General features: G+C 44.3%; 1 protein-coding gene across 1 annotated transcript; it reads right to left on the bottom strand.

Moving 5' to 3' along the window:
* Positions 1–1987: 1987 nt before the first annotated feature.
* Positions 1988–9043, bottom strand: SFRP2 (secreted frizzled related protein 2). The gene is made up of 3 exons (XM_053403070.1): positions 8289–9043; positions 5837–5917; positions 1988–3446 (listed from the first exon to the last, which is right to left on the bottom strand). Exons 1-3 carry the CDS (start codon positions 8785–8787, stop codon positions 3142–3144), a joined length of 885 nt encoding a protein of 294 aa, XP_053259045.1. The 5' UTR covers positions 8788–9043; the 3' UTR covers positions 1988–3141.
* Between the last annotated feature and the right edge of the window lie 5321 nt (positions 9044–14364).

Raw genomic sequence — 14364 nt, 5'->3', positions numbered from 1 at the left:
TTATTAAGGGTTCCGCCGGTTGTCCTTTGGCCTTGCTTAGAACCTGTTTTGTCTGTGACACCCTGTGACCTGGAAATCACCCGTCGATTTAACGCTTTGTGAAGCTTTGTTTCTGGGTGCTCACTTCTGACAGGGTGGCGACCTAATCACCAGCTTCCCATGACCTAGTCACCGTATGAGATTTACTGGCTTGGAATCTCATTTCTTGGAAGCTGTACCCAAATAATGGGATATGCATGTGGCGGGGTATGCTCTGTGAAAAGTGTATCTACCTATTGGGCAAGGATTATTTCTACTCGGAAGTTCCACCGGAAAGCCCATGGTTCTTAAATCTTTAGTGCAATATTTTTAACCATTTTACATATTTATATATTTAAACATCTTTGGAGACATTTTTAAAAATCTTTTAAATAATGGCTTAAACAAAGCCCATACCTTATGAAATGAGGTTAAGTAGTGTGTGTTGCAATTAACCTTACTCCAAAACAAAAAAGGATCCCCAGGTAGTGTTTCATAGGTCCACAGCAAAGCAGGGTAATTTAGGCTTAAAGGGAAGGTGGCTGTCCACTGTCTAACCTGTATTTAAAGTCAAGAGAAAAACTTTGGTTGCCATCTAAACCACAGCTATAACTGTGCTGGAAACCAATATTCTTTTTAAAGCGTCAATGAATGAAAAGAACAGTGTATAATCAATATAATAAAGTGTATCATTGTGGAACATGGGACAGTCTCCTCAAAAGCTTGTTATATCCCTTTTTGGGGGGAAGAAATTAAAACAGGGTAGAGAAGACCTTTGGCCCTGGACTCTAGCTCCTATCAGCCCCAGCCAGCATTGCCTGGGATAGCTCAGTTGGTAGAGCACGAGACTCTTAATCTCAGGGTCTTGGGTTTGAGCCCCACGTTGGGCAAAAGACTCCTGCATTGCAGGGGGTTGGAATAGATAACTGCCAAGGTCCCTTCCAACTTTACAATTCGGTGATCTCTAGGAATGGCCAGGGATAACAAGAGTTGTGCTCCAACATTTGGAGGGCCGTGTAAGATTATTGAACCGTGGGTGTTTTGTTCTATTAGCATTCTGTAATGGCAAGGCATGATTGTTGCACACACTAATAGCTGCTATATGCAATGTTTCTCTGTGCTGAGCTGTGGAACCCAACCGAAAAGCTGGAGCTGTGTGTGTACTCAGACCCCTGACATCATTTATTCTCTGTTGAGGGGACAACCCAATCTACCCTTTTGTTTCAGCCCTGGGTCTTCATCACAGAATAACTTTGGGGCACTTATTTCTTCCCAGTGGATTGAGCCAACATTTTGTAGTACGTGTGTGATGTTGAAAGGGCTTGATGAGAGCTTGGTATATGTGCATGACCTTGATGAGAACCTCATCTATGTGTACTTTACCAAACAAGAGCTGTTCCAAGTTTCTGAAGATGTTTACATGGCGAGTGCAAAAAGACTTGTGCCTACATGACTCATGCATAATCTTTGTCAGCTCTTTCTTGCGGTCCTGAAGATCATTCAGAGTTTTGGCTGTCCTAGGTTGAATAGTGCTAGAAGTCAAAAAGAACTTCAGCAATAAAGAAATAGCCAGGGAAGCATTCAATGTATGTTTGAGGGAAGTGCATGGAGTAGCTCAAACCGAACAATTTCATCTGCATCTTTTAAAAGCATTCTATCCTGGACACCTACAAATGCTACTTTGGTAAGAGAATCCGGTGAAGTTTAATTTACACAGTTACCACATTACCCACCTTAATGTATTTGGTGACCATGCTGTCTTCACATCTAAACAGGATGGATATATTACATCTAAGGATACAAACGTGTATAATATGGCAGGCTTTCATGGGCTAATGTTGGTGGGGCAGAGGATAAATAAAAAGTTCTGGTTGTATGACAAGTAAAATAAAAATAGCTAGATAGTATGGAGGTAAGACTTATTTCTTACAGCCTCACTTGATCCCCCAAAGAACAAAGACAAAGGGTAAACTATGATGTAAAGTTTATATACAAGAATATAAGGTTTATCTGGAATATTTACAAGGTTTGTTAAAGTAATATTTTACAACTCTTTCAGAATAACCACTACTTATATTACAGTTAGACTAAGGAAAGGTTTAATTTGTGAAGGCAGTAGTACCAAAATAGCACAAAAAGAAACCTTCCTAAAATGTGCATTGAGTCAGTTTAAAACTATTAACAGGTTTGTATAAAATACTGTGTGCAAATGGTTAATATGCCTTTATTGACGCAGTTCCTGCATAAGTAGCACATGTGACAATTGTACTTTCCCTATAGTGAATAAAAATAGGGGACATGTTTATCTTGGGTGAATTGTGGTCCAATATTCAAGGTCAAAATGAAACAGAATGCCCACAATTCAACACGGATTTATAGTGCAATCCTAGGCATGTTTACAGACGTAAGCCCCACTGAGTACAAACTCCAGGATTGTAACTCTAAGCTATGCGAAAGCCCACCGAACTCGGAGGACTTAAAGCAATCCTTTTAACTCTGTGTTGAATTGTAGCCCCAAATGGAAAAGTGTCTAAGTGGCAATCCTAGCTCTCCTTTGCCTCAGAAAGTGACTTGACATCGTTGTCAGATTCCCTTTCAAATAGACCAGAAAGTAGCCATATCTGGGCTTTACTATCTTCTGAAGATCTATCACAAGAAAGAAAGGGCAACATCATTTCATGGAGCCCTTTTCGCACCGCATCAAAACTGAACCTGACCAACTGGACTTGATGATTAACAAAACTAACGTGTAATATAACCTATACAGAAACGTTAGCCGCATTGAAGGACTGTTCAAAATGGAGAAAACCAAAACAAAAGATTAAAAAAATTAAAGTCACATTTTGCACCGATGCAAATAGCTAGCTCTAAGCAAGATACTTTAATACAATCATAAAAAGTATTCATGTTTTTGTGTTTTTTTTGTAATGAGAGTTTTACTATATGTACAAAATTGGGGAGGGGAGGTTCCCCTTTCCTCTCCCTTCTCCCCCACCCCAAAGAAAGAAAGAAACGACGTTTTGTCTCCCACGCCTGCTGTGCTTTGCAGTGGAAGCCAGGAGGTGCAAGGCGCTTGGAAGAACTTGAGGCTGGTGACTAGACAGGGCCAAAGGTGGCAAGCAACTAGCACTGCAGTTTGCGAATGCTGCGCGAGAACCTCTTGAATGCTCGCTGACCTTTTTGCCATCGCTTGACGGAGGTGATCACCAGCTCGCCAGCCATCCGCTGTCCCATCACTAAGTAGGGTGCGTTTATATCGTTCATCTCGTCGCAGGTACACTGCAGGCCACCTTTGAGCCAAAGCACCGTTTTCTTCAGATCCCTTTCTGTCACCCCATTCAGCTTGTAGATGGTTTTGCTCTTTGTTTCCGGAGTGATCTTGGTGTCCCCATTGATGTAGGCGATCTCCTTCACTTTTATCTTCAGGGCTAATAGGGATAACGGGGAGCGGGGAGGGGGGCACGTTGAAAGGAAGAAAGAGAGCGAGAGAGCGAGGTTTTTCCCATTAGTGCAGATAAAGAGAACCTGGGGAGGGAGGTCTTCTATTGCTAATTAAACTGTCAGGGGCTGACAGAACGGACAGCAGGTGGCTCCATTTCTAAAGCCACCAAGGGCATGCAAGTCATTTCAGTTTGAATCAACCTTGGGGTGTGTTTGTTTCTTTCTTTCTCTTTTAAACAAAACTTTTCTAAGTGGGCCTTTTTTCTCCAGCTTTTCTCTCTCTCTCTTTCTCTCTCGTTTGCAAACACAGGAGGAGGGGGTGGGGAAACCAAGCCCCCCATTTTTGTACATTAATTATGCATTAAGGTTTCAACTTGGCACAATGTCTTCTCACCAAAGCTGCTGGGGTGTGTGGGGAGGAGAGGCCTACGATTCATAGGGAATCTGATCGCGACTGTTGCCGAGATCTCGAGGCTTAATTTACGAGGTTAGAAAGATTCTTAGGTGAACCTGTAAGGAACCGACATTGCTTGCATGCTGTATGCAAAAGAACAGGCCAAAGAGGAGGAGAATTGGTTTAACAGCTGCATTTGATTTGGAAAAATAACTGGAAGGAGGCAGGAGGAACACAAGGCTCATTAAGAAACCTACACAGCATGCTTCACACACACACACACACAAAAAGCCACCAAGAAAATGTTTATCTGAATATCTCATACTGGATGTGCCACATGAAAACTTAAAAGACTAGTTACACAAGCAGTAAGTCATTGTCTTTGCAATTCCCTTCTGATAAGAATATTATCCCTGTAAATTCCGCCACAAATACTTTCCCAGCTCTAATCTGATAAAATTATAGCATGTGTTTATAATAATAAACTTTATTTCTATGCCAACTATTTTCTCATACGTTATCTGCCGCACTCAAGAGGCCTTTCCAATTACCAGCCCAGAAATGTTTATGTCTTGTAGGGATATGCCACCCATCTCACCTCAGGACTGCCATTCTCAATCTGCATCCGCCAAAGCAGTTCATGGCATGCTGGGTTTTCTGAAGAAACTTTGAAAAAAGAACAACTCTGGAATGCAAAGGCTTTGCCATGACTCTTGGGGATGAACGTTAAGATCTGTAAAGCACTTTGCATGTCAGAAATGCCATAAAGACCAGGTGGTTTGGAAACAAATGAGGACGAACCTCAGCCCCCTCTCACATCTTTGCAGCTTTCTCGCCGCCCAATAATCCAAGTCAGGAGGAATCCCTTTCTGACTTTGTTCCCATCAGACTGGGTGCTCAGCATTCCCTCCCTCCCTCTCCATGAGAAGATGGGAACTGGAGAGGATAAAGCCTGATGCTCTCAGATTCACAGCAGGACAGGAGTTCAGCCTCCCCTCCCATTCACCCCCTCCCCCTGCAGAAGGATCAGAAGGGAAACAGAATGGAGCCAAGGTCCTCAGCACAGCTCTGCTGCCTGGGTCTACTTTGAAAGGCTCCCAGTTGCATCCATCCATGAGTATCGGTGTAGCACACAAGCAACGGTCAGCAAAGTATATGCGGAATATACTTTAAAATTTTATGTTGCCTTTGGTACACATGGTAGAGATTGCCATGCATATCTACAGAAGATGCTGTGATGCTCCAGCATTACTGCAGATGATTTTTAAAATACACAAATATTTTATGTGTTGTTGCTGTGATCTGTCATATTCAACGATGACCAGGCTTTGGGACCTAGGGTGGGACTATACAGATGAAGATGCAACAATAGTTCGATGAAGGTAGAAGCCATAGAAAATCAATCTGATCTCTACTGACTGCCATGGGACAGTATATTATGCAAAATGTAAAAGGAGTGGAGGAGGAGGAGCTTCTACCTTAATAGGGGCCCCACTACTTTCTTCCACATAAGAGAATGTCTGCCAGTTGCTCCTATGCAGGGAAGGAGGAAAATGAGGCACGTGGTAGGGATAGATCTATCCACTGCTGCTGATGCTGAGTGCTTGGCTCCTACCAATAGGGACCTCATGCAGTTTGTCTTCCTCCATAGCTTTCAATAACAGATGCTGACACTACACAGGTACTATAAGCCACACTGACATTCACCTTGTTAATAAGAAGCGAAACTTCTTTGCCATGTTTATTCAGAGGCAGAACTCTAAACAACTTGGAAGCCTGCTATCCTATTGGCACTACTTATCCTAACCGGCTTTGATTGTCCCATTGCTAATACCAATGCCTGAATCTACTTGATTCTGAAGAAAGCTAAATGCCGGTTCTGTATGTGTCTTGCAAAACTGCTTGGTTATCATGGCAGACAGTACGACAACTCTTCCCCATTTTTAATTAGAGTGACTTTAAACAACAACAACAACAACTTACCAAAGTCATTTTTGCAGAGGTTTTCCACAATTTCATTGTCATCCTCATTCTTGCTTTTGCAGGCATCGCAAACTTTTGGTGCTAGAATGAAATATATTTAAAGAAAGAAAAGAAATCTTCAGCAGAGATGTTCAAACGAGAACAGCAGGTGGCGTTTGGAAACAAAGTATGCTCCTTATATATCTATATATACAGCTGTGGCCGCCAGATTCTGCCTTTTTCTTGAACCAGTTCCATAAATCAGCTCCCAAACCCATAAAGTTGTGATCCAGCACTGGATATCTGGCGAGTAAGCCACACTGAACACAGTGGGACTTACTTCCAAGCAAAGCAATACATAGGATTGCTCTGCACATCAGCTGCGTTGAACCAACTTTAAGGCAAGAGGGAAGACCCTGTGAAATACAAAGGAAAAAACAGCAGAAAGCAAGATGTATAGCCCTCAATGCCTTTGTCAGAAGCTACAGGGACAGCTTATAGTGTACTCTGAGCTTAAAAGAGTAAAAGCATTTTGTTTTAGTTTGGAAATAATAATAGCTGAAAGAAAACTAAACAGTCATGCTAAAGAAATATCTTGCAAATTCAGTGGGAAGGCTCAATGGAATATTGAAAAGGCAATGGATGTGAAGGAGATTAAAGCTTTCTCTCTCTCCCCCCCCCAACCATCCTTAGGCTCTCCCAGGAGGAAAAGAAATCAATGCCTTGATGGGGGGCATTGAGTGGAGGAAAGGAGAGTGACAATACAATACACAAGGTTTCCCTGATGGGTTTGCTTCAGAAATCTGCCCTCTTCTTTTCTCTCCTTTATTAAAAAACTTGGGAAAGTGTCACCCTCCCTCCCTCTCTCTCTTTCCCCCCACCTAGCTAATTAAAACCATCTAAACTGTGGCTGAAAGCATTTTATTTATTTATTTAAAATGAGAAGACATGACTTTGACACTCTTTGCATTTGATTCCTTTATCAACAAATTTATTTAGTATGTTCCCTCTCCATATTCTTATCAGTAGGGGTGGGTGAGAGAAACCATCAATTAAACAAAATGCAAACCTCCACAACAGTTTAAAACAATGCTAGCCAGTTTAAATAGGACAACCTGAGCAACAGGACATCCAACTAAGTCATATTTAGATTGCAATCAATGAGCTTACTTAAGCCTGTTTCAATGGGTTTGCTCTGAGCATGGGCTAATGGGTTGAATATGATGTTTGATATTACAGTTACAGAGTACTGTGACTAACACAACTTGTGAGTAAGCCCACTCTCATTAAATGAAATTTACTTCCATGCGAACATGGACTGGACTACTAAGAGTGCACTGAAGTTCATCAGGTCTAAGACTGTAATCCTATAAGCATGCTTACTATGCGATTTATGGGACTTTCTCTGAATGAACAAATCTGCAGTTGTAGATTTGAAAAAAACTATTTGCACCCTGACAATTACACACTAAACATACTATAAGCTTAACAGTGGAATTCTATACCCACTTACCTGGGAGCAAGCCCCACTGAACTCAAAGTCATTTATTTCTGAGTATACATATTTAAGATCCCACTGTAAGTCTCAATGAATTCAGCTTGGCTTCATTCTTATTAACTGTGCTTAGGACTGCACTGAGCATTTCAGACCTTGGAAAATTGTAAACCTGTGGCGTTTGCTTTGTTAAACTGTAGTTTTCTGGAGTAAGGGGCATCCACTGAATCATTGTTTGGTGCTGTGATGATCTGAAAACATATCTGAGGTTCTGGAGTGATTAAAGCATATCTATAGTTGGACCCTGGATGTTGAAAAGTAACAGTTCCATTGTACTATAGGAGGCTCTGATTCTTCCCTTCCAAAAAAGATGCCATTTATTAAAGCTGAGATATTTGATAAGAAGAGGGTTTTTATTATGTGGCTTTGCTACGTTTGATACCTTATTCCTTTAAAAAAAGGGGAGGCAAGCAATTCACTCCTAAACATTCTTATCCATCCAGGGGAGTCTACTGACTTCAATGGCACTAGCTTTGGGGTAAGTGTCCTCAGGTTGGCAGCTTAAGCCTGCAATCTGATTCATGCTCATCTGGGCGAAAACCCAAGTCAACGCACTGCGATTTGTCCCCAAGTAAGTCAGGCTGCTTGGTTGCAGTCCCTGGGCACATTCACTTCGGAGTAACGCCACTGAACTCAACGGGATTACTTCCAATTATGCACTTCAAGGGGTAGCCAACCCTTCCCTCCCAGAGAGACTTTCGAAGCATTCTTCTGCACGGTTATTCACTCAGTAAGTCCCCCTGCTTTCAGTGGCGCTTATCCCCTAGGAAATGTGACGAGGAGCCCATTGGAAATGCCCACGATCGCCGTTGGGAATCTGCTTCCCGCAGGCGTGCCTAGTGCGCGCTCCCCATCGAGCAAGCTCCGTCCTTGCGCTCGCCCTGCTCGCAATGCTGGTGCCCGCAGGCGCCCTCTTACCTTCTCTGGGAGTCGGCAGGACGTGCTCGCTGCTGGCCGGCGGGATGCACAGGTCGTTGTCCTGCGGGAAGCGGCTACAGTCCAGCATGTCCGGCCACGGGAAGCCGAAGGCGGACATGACGGGCGCGCAGCTGTCCTTGACCTGCTCGCACAGCGAGTGGCAGGGCTGGATGGTCTCGTCCAGGTCGTCGATGCAGACGGGCGCGAAGAGCGAGCAGAGGAACTTCCGCGTGTCCGGGTGGCACTGCTTCTGCACCAGCGGGATCCAGGCGCCCGCTTGCTCCAGCACCTCCTGCATGGTCTCGTGGCCCAGCAGGTTGGGCAGCCGCATGTTGGGGTACTCGATGCCCCGGCACAGCTGCAGCGACGTCGGGATGGGCTTGCAGTTGGAGCGCTTGTAGGAGAACTCGGGCTGCCCGAACAGGAAGAGACCCCGCGCCGAGCCGATGCAAGGCGTGGCGAGCGCCAGCAGGCACAGGAAAAGGGCGCGACGCTGCATCGCGGGTCCGGGGAGAGGAATCTGGAGGCTGTAGGGATGGGCCTGCTTTCAAAAGGGTCCGCTCTTCTGGGGATCCAAGAGGGTATCCCAAGGCTGCAAAAAGGCAGAAAGAAAGAGAGATAGGGGGGTGCAGAGGAGGGAAGAGCGCGCGCGCAATGCTCAGCTTCCCGCAGGCTGCACGCAGCTTTTGCAAAGCGCTCCTTTCCCCGCGCCGACGGCCACACTGACCCCAGACGCGAAGCGCAGCGGAGCTTTCTGGCAGTTTTCTTATGCAAATCGAGAGGGGCCCGTTGGGCGGAGCCGTCTGACAATCTGCCGGCAGGGATTGGCCGCGACTAGCTGGGGGGGGGGGTTCGTTCACCCCCCCATGGTCTCTCCCCTCGTGGTTGATCTTTCTGGCGAGAAAACTCGCAGAAAATGTTTCGGGATGCGCGGGCGCGCGCGCGCGCGTTTTAACTAGGGCGAGCTGAACTGGTTTCAAGAAGCGGAATGGCAAATGCACTCCCTAAGATAAACTGTTTCAGTGGAAAATCTGAAAAGTTTATTTTTAAAAAACAACAACCATCACCGTTACCTAAAAGTAATTTGCAGTATGTGAATGACCTGCTTCCATTATTCAGCCACTATCTGGAAGGAACCTAAATTGGAGGCTGTTATTACTACATCCTAGAGCAGCACATTCTGCAGTTTAACTATGTGGTCTGTGAAGAAGTATCTCTTTTTGTCTGCCCAGAATCCTCCAATATTTAACTTCATGGGATGACTTGGTTTCTAGTATTACTAGAAAGGCAGGAAAGCACATTCCCCCAATTTTCCCACACCATGACATAAAGGTGTTTTCCTTTCCAGCAGATTTTTATATTTCTCCCAAAATCTATACAGGTTCTTCCTAAGGATATGGTTCATAAAACTTTTATAAATTTTTGCCTTCCCATACCAAAGGCATGCATGCGTAGCTTGAATTTTTTACATTTGATTAGTGCATGCGTAAACACTTGTGGTCTAAACCACAGAGCCTAGGGCTTGCCAATCAGAAGGTCGGCGGTTCGAATCCCCGAGACAGGGTGAGCTCCCGTTGTTCGGTCCCTGCTCCTGCCAACCTAGCAGTTTGAAAGCACGTCAAAGTGCAAGGAAGGTAAACGGCATTTCCGTGCGCTGCTCTGGATCGCCAGAAGCGGCTTAGTCATGCTGGCCACATGACCCGGAAGCTGAACGCCGGCTCCCTCAGCTAATAAAGCGAGATGAGCGCTGCAACCCCAGAGTCGGCCACGACTGGACCTAATGGTCAGGGGTCCCTTTACCTTTACCTAAGCAACAAACAAGTTGCCAGATCAATTTTGCATCTCTCTTTCTCCCTTTCTGTTTCCTGCTATATCTCTCTGGTTCTCTTTTTCTCACAACAATGAAGATAAGAAATTCCTTGTTAAGAAATAGACCAAGCTAAGGGTTAAGTTGAGGGCACCTGCCCTTTAACATATTTGCCCCTTTGCAGAGATACCAAGGAGGGTTTGATATCAAATGACATTTTCTGGTGAAGGGATTTCACAAGTTTGGCTTTATTAGGATGGCTTCAAGATTTCTTTTTTCTTGCTTCCATGAAATGATTCTAAGAATAGGATTAGATTTGCACAAGGCTCCAGTTTCCCTTTTTAAAACTGGTATTGCGTTTCAGCCTTTCTAAGTGAAATCATGTTTCAGGACCATCAGTTTTAAAGAATAGGATAGGAGCAATAGCACACCAGTATATAAAGCTTTTCTAAAAGGTAGCTTAGCTTTAGACCAGAAGGACCATTCATATTGCTCAAAGGTTCCTGTGTACACAGATGAGGACACTGTGTTTGGTACTATGCGGAATGTTTGCAAATAAATGTGCTGTTATATATGTCTGACTTTTAGTAGTGGGCTCATACAAAATAACTAACATATGCAAAAGGCATAATGCCAGCTCCCACAGGTCATGGAGTTGGAATTACAAATACCCTTATTCTGTTCCAGATGTGATTAGTGCTGTAATAGGACAGCATGACCCACAAACTGGCTTTTTGGGAATAAACTGTACAGACTGCATCCAAGGGCTGCCTTCCCCTAGCCCAACCTGTGGTCCATAATGCCATCTCTTCTAGGATCCCCCCTCCCATCTCTACCTCACTATTTCACATGAGAAAGGGAACTGGTGACAGCAGTTCTGTGAGGTAATAAATGTTTTATATTGCCCATGAAACACATTTCTCAAGCCAAATATGAACACCCCTCACCCCCAAATACATGTGAGCTTCTTACCTTACAGAATTGTCACCACATTTCTGTATACAATGACACCTTGATTGTCAAACTTAATCCGTTCTGGGAGTCCATTCGACTTCTGGAACCATTTGAAAACCAAGACGCGGTTTCTGATTGGCTGCAGGAGCTTCCTGCACCCTAGCGGAAGTCATAGAAGCTGCGTCGGAAGTTTGGCTTCCAAAAAACGTTCGCAAACCGGAACACTTACTTCTGGGTTTGTGGCATTCAGGAGCCAATTTGTTCGGGAGCCAGGCCGTTCAACAATCAAGGTACCACTGTACTGTGGAGTATCACATAATAGATTATCATAGAGTAGACAAAAGAGAGTGGAACACCAACCTGGATGGCTTTCAAAGAGGATTAGATAAATTCATGGAGGATAAAGTCTATTGATGGCTACTTGCCAAGATGGTTATGCTATGTCTTCATAGTCAGAGGCAGTAACACTTCTGAATACCAGTTCTTAAAAACTGCCGGAGGGGAGAATGCTGTGGCATTCGGGTCCTGCTAGTGGGTTTCCCACAGGCATCTGGCTGAAACCTGTGAAAACAGGCTGCTGGACTAGTTGGGCCATTGGCCTGATTCAGCCGTCCTTCTTGTGTTCTTATGCTCAGATCCACACCATACATTAAAAGCACATTCAACGCACATGACTTCTCCCAAAGCATCCTGGGAAGCTTGTTAAGGGTGTTGGAAACTGTAACTCTGGGGTGTGTGTGTGGGGGGGACACCACAGGATTGGGTTGAGAGCCCAGAGAGCAGCAACATGGATGCCACAGGTATCCATATTGTATGACAAGATGGAAAGGGCTTGTGAAGAGAAGGGAGGTCTCTGCCAAGTGATTCCTTCCCCAGCAAGTCCTTCCTGTCTTCCTTCTCCTCCGTGGCTTGACCCAGCTCTCCTCTCCTTCTGCTCCACGCGCTCACTCCAATAAAGAGCCATCATTTCACGCTTAATTGGGAATGAAACTAATGAGATATTTATGGCCCTTGACTGCATTTTCCCACGTACTGAGCATGCTAGAGGACACTCCATCCTCAAGAGCCCTTCTTGGCTTGGCCAAAGGAGCTCTGGGAGGCCCTAACCCCTATGAAGCACAGCAAGGCATTGCTCCTACGGTTTGCCTAGTGCTGACTTTTAGAGGATAAAGCAACCAGTTTGTCTGCATTTCCCTTTCTGTTAGGAGGACCTTTTCCTCACATGATTCTCATTAGATGTTGCATAATGCCTTGGATTCCTTGACAAAAGAAAGTTGGGATATAAATGTAATAAATAATACACACACCATATTGCTCGCCCGATCATCAAATCATATATTTAGCTTGCAGTCATTGGACTAAGTCCCACTAAGTTCAATCAACGTGACTTTGTACTCTTTGTGAACAGTTAGGGTTGCAGCTGTTGGAGACATTCATCCAAAATCCAGAGAGGAGTGGAATATTTATTAGGGCCAATCAATAGTGAGCAAGTCTTCAAGTTCTCCAGAACTCCTCATCAGGTTAGGATGTGGGGAGAGAGAAACAGATGGCCTGGTACTATTTTGTGACATTTTGGTACAATTTTCCGTGGCACCCTACTGTTGACTTTGGAATGTTTCACTATGAACCAACACAACTGTCTGTTGTTTTGGGTTTGTTAAGCATGGTATATGAATATGATACTTAGTTGCCTGACTGAATAAAAATGCGAGTTACCTGGTCTTAATTTAACCTAAGGTTGCCATCATAGCTCTCTTTAAAAACCAAGATGTGTTCTGACCATCCTTGAACATGCTCCTGTATGGACAGTGTAACAATGCAACGTGTGAACCAGGCAATCGTGGATACAGCCTGCAGCAATTTTAAACACTGAGCAGCACCAGGAAGCCATAGCAACCTGGCTGATGCATTTCAGTCTCTGGTAAGCATGGGACTTCCAGCCAGCCTATGGTGAGATGAGTAGGAAAGGGAAGTGTTGGTAGTTATTCACAGATCAGTTGGAGCTGAGCACAAAAATGTGGTTCTGCAGCATAATGTTGCATTTTGTGTGTGTGCTTGCTTTTCTTTGACTGGTGATTTAAGATCTGGGTAGGCTTGCATTTAAGCACACTTTGATGCAATGATTGTTTCCTGCTTCTTGAGAGCAAAACATTACAGGCCTTTTCTCAGCAGTTACTTTTACGTAGAAGGCAATGACTCGACCATAGACTTCCTAAATGTAAGCAAACCAGTTTGCAGCTTCTGCTATAGCCATCATTGTCCAAAGTGCTGATATTTACAAGGCTGCTGATTTCTTCATTCAAGAGTCAGATTCTTACATTCAGGTCTATTGCATTTACCCTTTCACCTCCCTCCATCTCCCTCCCATAATTTCCACGCTCCCTCTGCTTCTGAAGAACCAGTAATTTATTGCTCCAGTGATCTGTTGTGACCCCATGAGGTCCCTTTAAACAGAGACTCTCTCTAATTGCACACAGTCCAAACTGCTGAATGAAAATGTGCACAAATGAGGCTTAGAAACCGCTGGAGTGTCTGCAAGGTCCCCTCTCCATTGTCTGGAAGCCATGGGGAATAGGGGTCACTGGCTTAGTTGGTTTTCCACCCTAGTGAAAATTTATTGCTATCAGATAAGAAAGCAAAGTCAATACAGAAAGGGCCAGTAGCTCCTACAAACCCTCAAACAAATATACTCCCAAGCCTCAGCAAAATGCAGAACTAACAATATGGATTCTAATACTATAGCTATCCAAAGAGGCACGAAACAAGGATGCCCACTGTCTCCCTTCTTATTTATCCTGGCTCTGGAACCCTTAGCAATCCGCATCCGAGCAGCCACAGACATCAAGGGAGTGGAAATAAAAGGCAGAACCTATAAATTAGGGCTCTTTGCAGATGACCTAATGGTCACAACACCAGACCCCATAAGCACAGCAACCTCCCTAATCAGAGAACTCAACACATTTGCAATGGTGTCGGGCCTACAGGTAAATTTTACAAAGTCAGAAGCTATGTGCTTCAACACCCCTCCTCACACCCAAAAAGAACTCACGAAGGTCACCAAAATAAAACTCTGCCACACCAAGTTCAGATACCTAGGGGTACAAATAACCAGAAACCTCAATAAACTGTACCTCCACAACTACAAGCCCCTGTGGCGACAAATTAACAAAGACCTAAAGAGATGGAATAACATGAATTTCACTCTCTCAGACAAAACAGCCATGATCAAAATGATCACACTCCCAAAACTAACCTACCTATTCCAAACCCTCCCAATCTGGATCCCCTCAACCCAACTCCGCAGTTGGCAGAGAA

Source organism: Podarcis raffonei, chromosome 9 (assembly GCF_027172205.1).
Source record: "Podarcis raffonei isolate rPodRaf1 chromosome 9, rPodRaf1.pri, whole genome shotgun sequence".
Classification (NCBI taxonomy): Eukaryota; Metazoa; Chordata; class Lepidosauria; order Squamata; family Lacertidae; genus Podarcis; species Podarcis raffonei.
This window is presented reverse-complemented; position numbering and strand designations above follow the sequence as displayed.

Coding starts and splice junctions, on each gene's coding strand:
- SFRP2 (XM_053403070.1), bottom strand. CDS start 8,787: ATGCAGCGTCGCGCCCTTTTCCTGTGCCTGCTGGCGCTCGCCACGCCT. Junction 5,918..8,288: donor CCTGCCGACTCCCAGAGAAG/GTAAGAGGGCGC, acceptor ATTTCATTCTAG/CACCAAAAGTTTGCGATGCC. Junction 3,447..5,836: donor CCTCTGCAAAAATGACTTTG/GTAAGTTGTTGT, acceptor TATCCCTATTAG/CCCTGAAGATAAAAGTGAAG.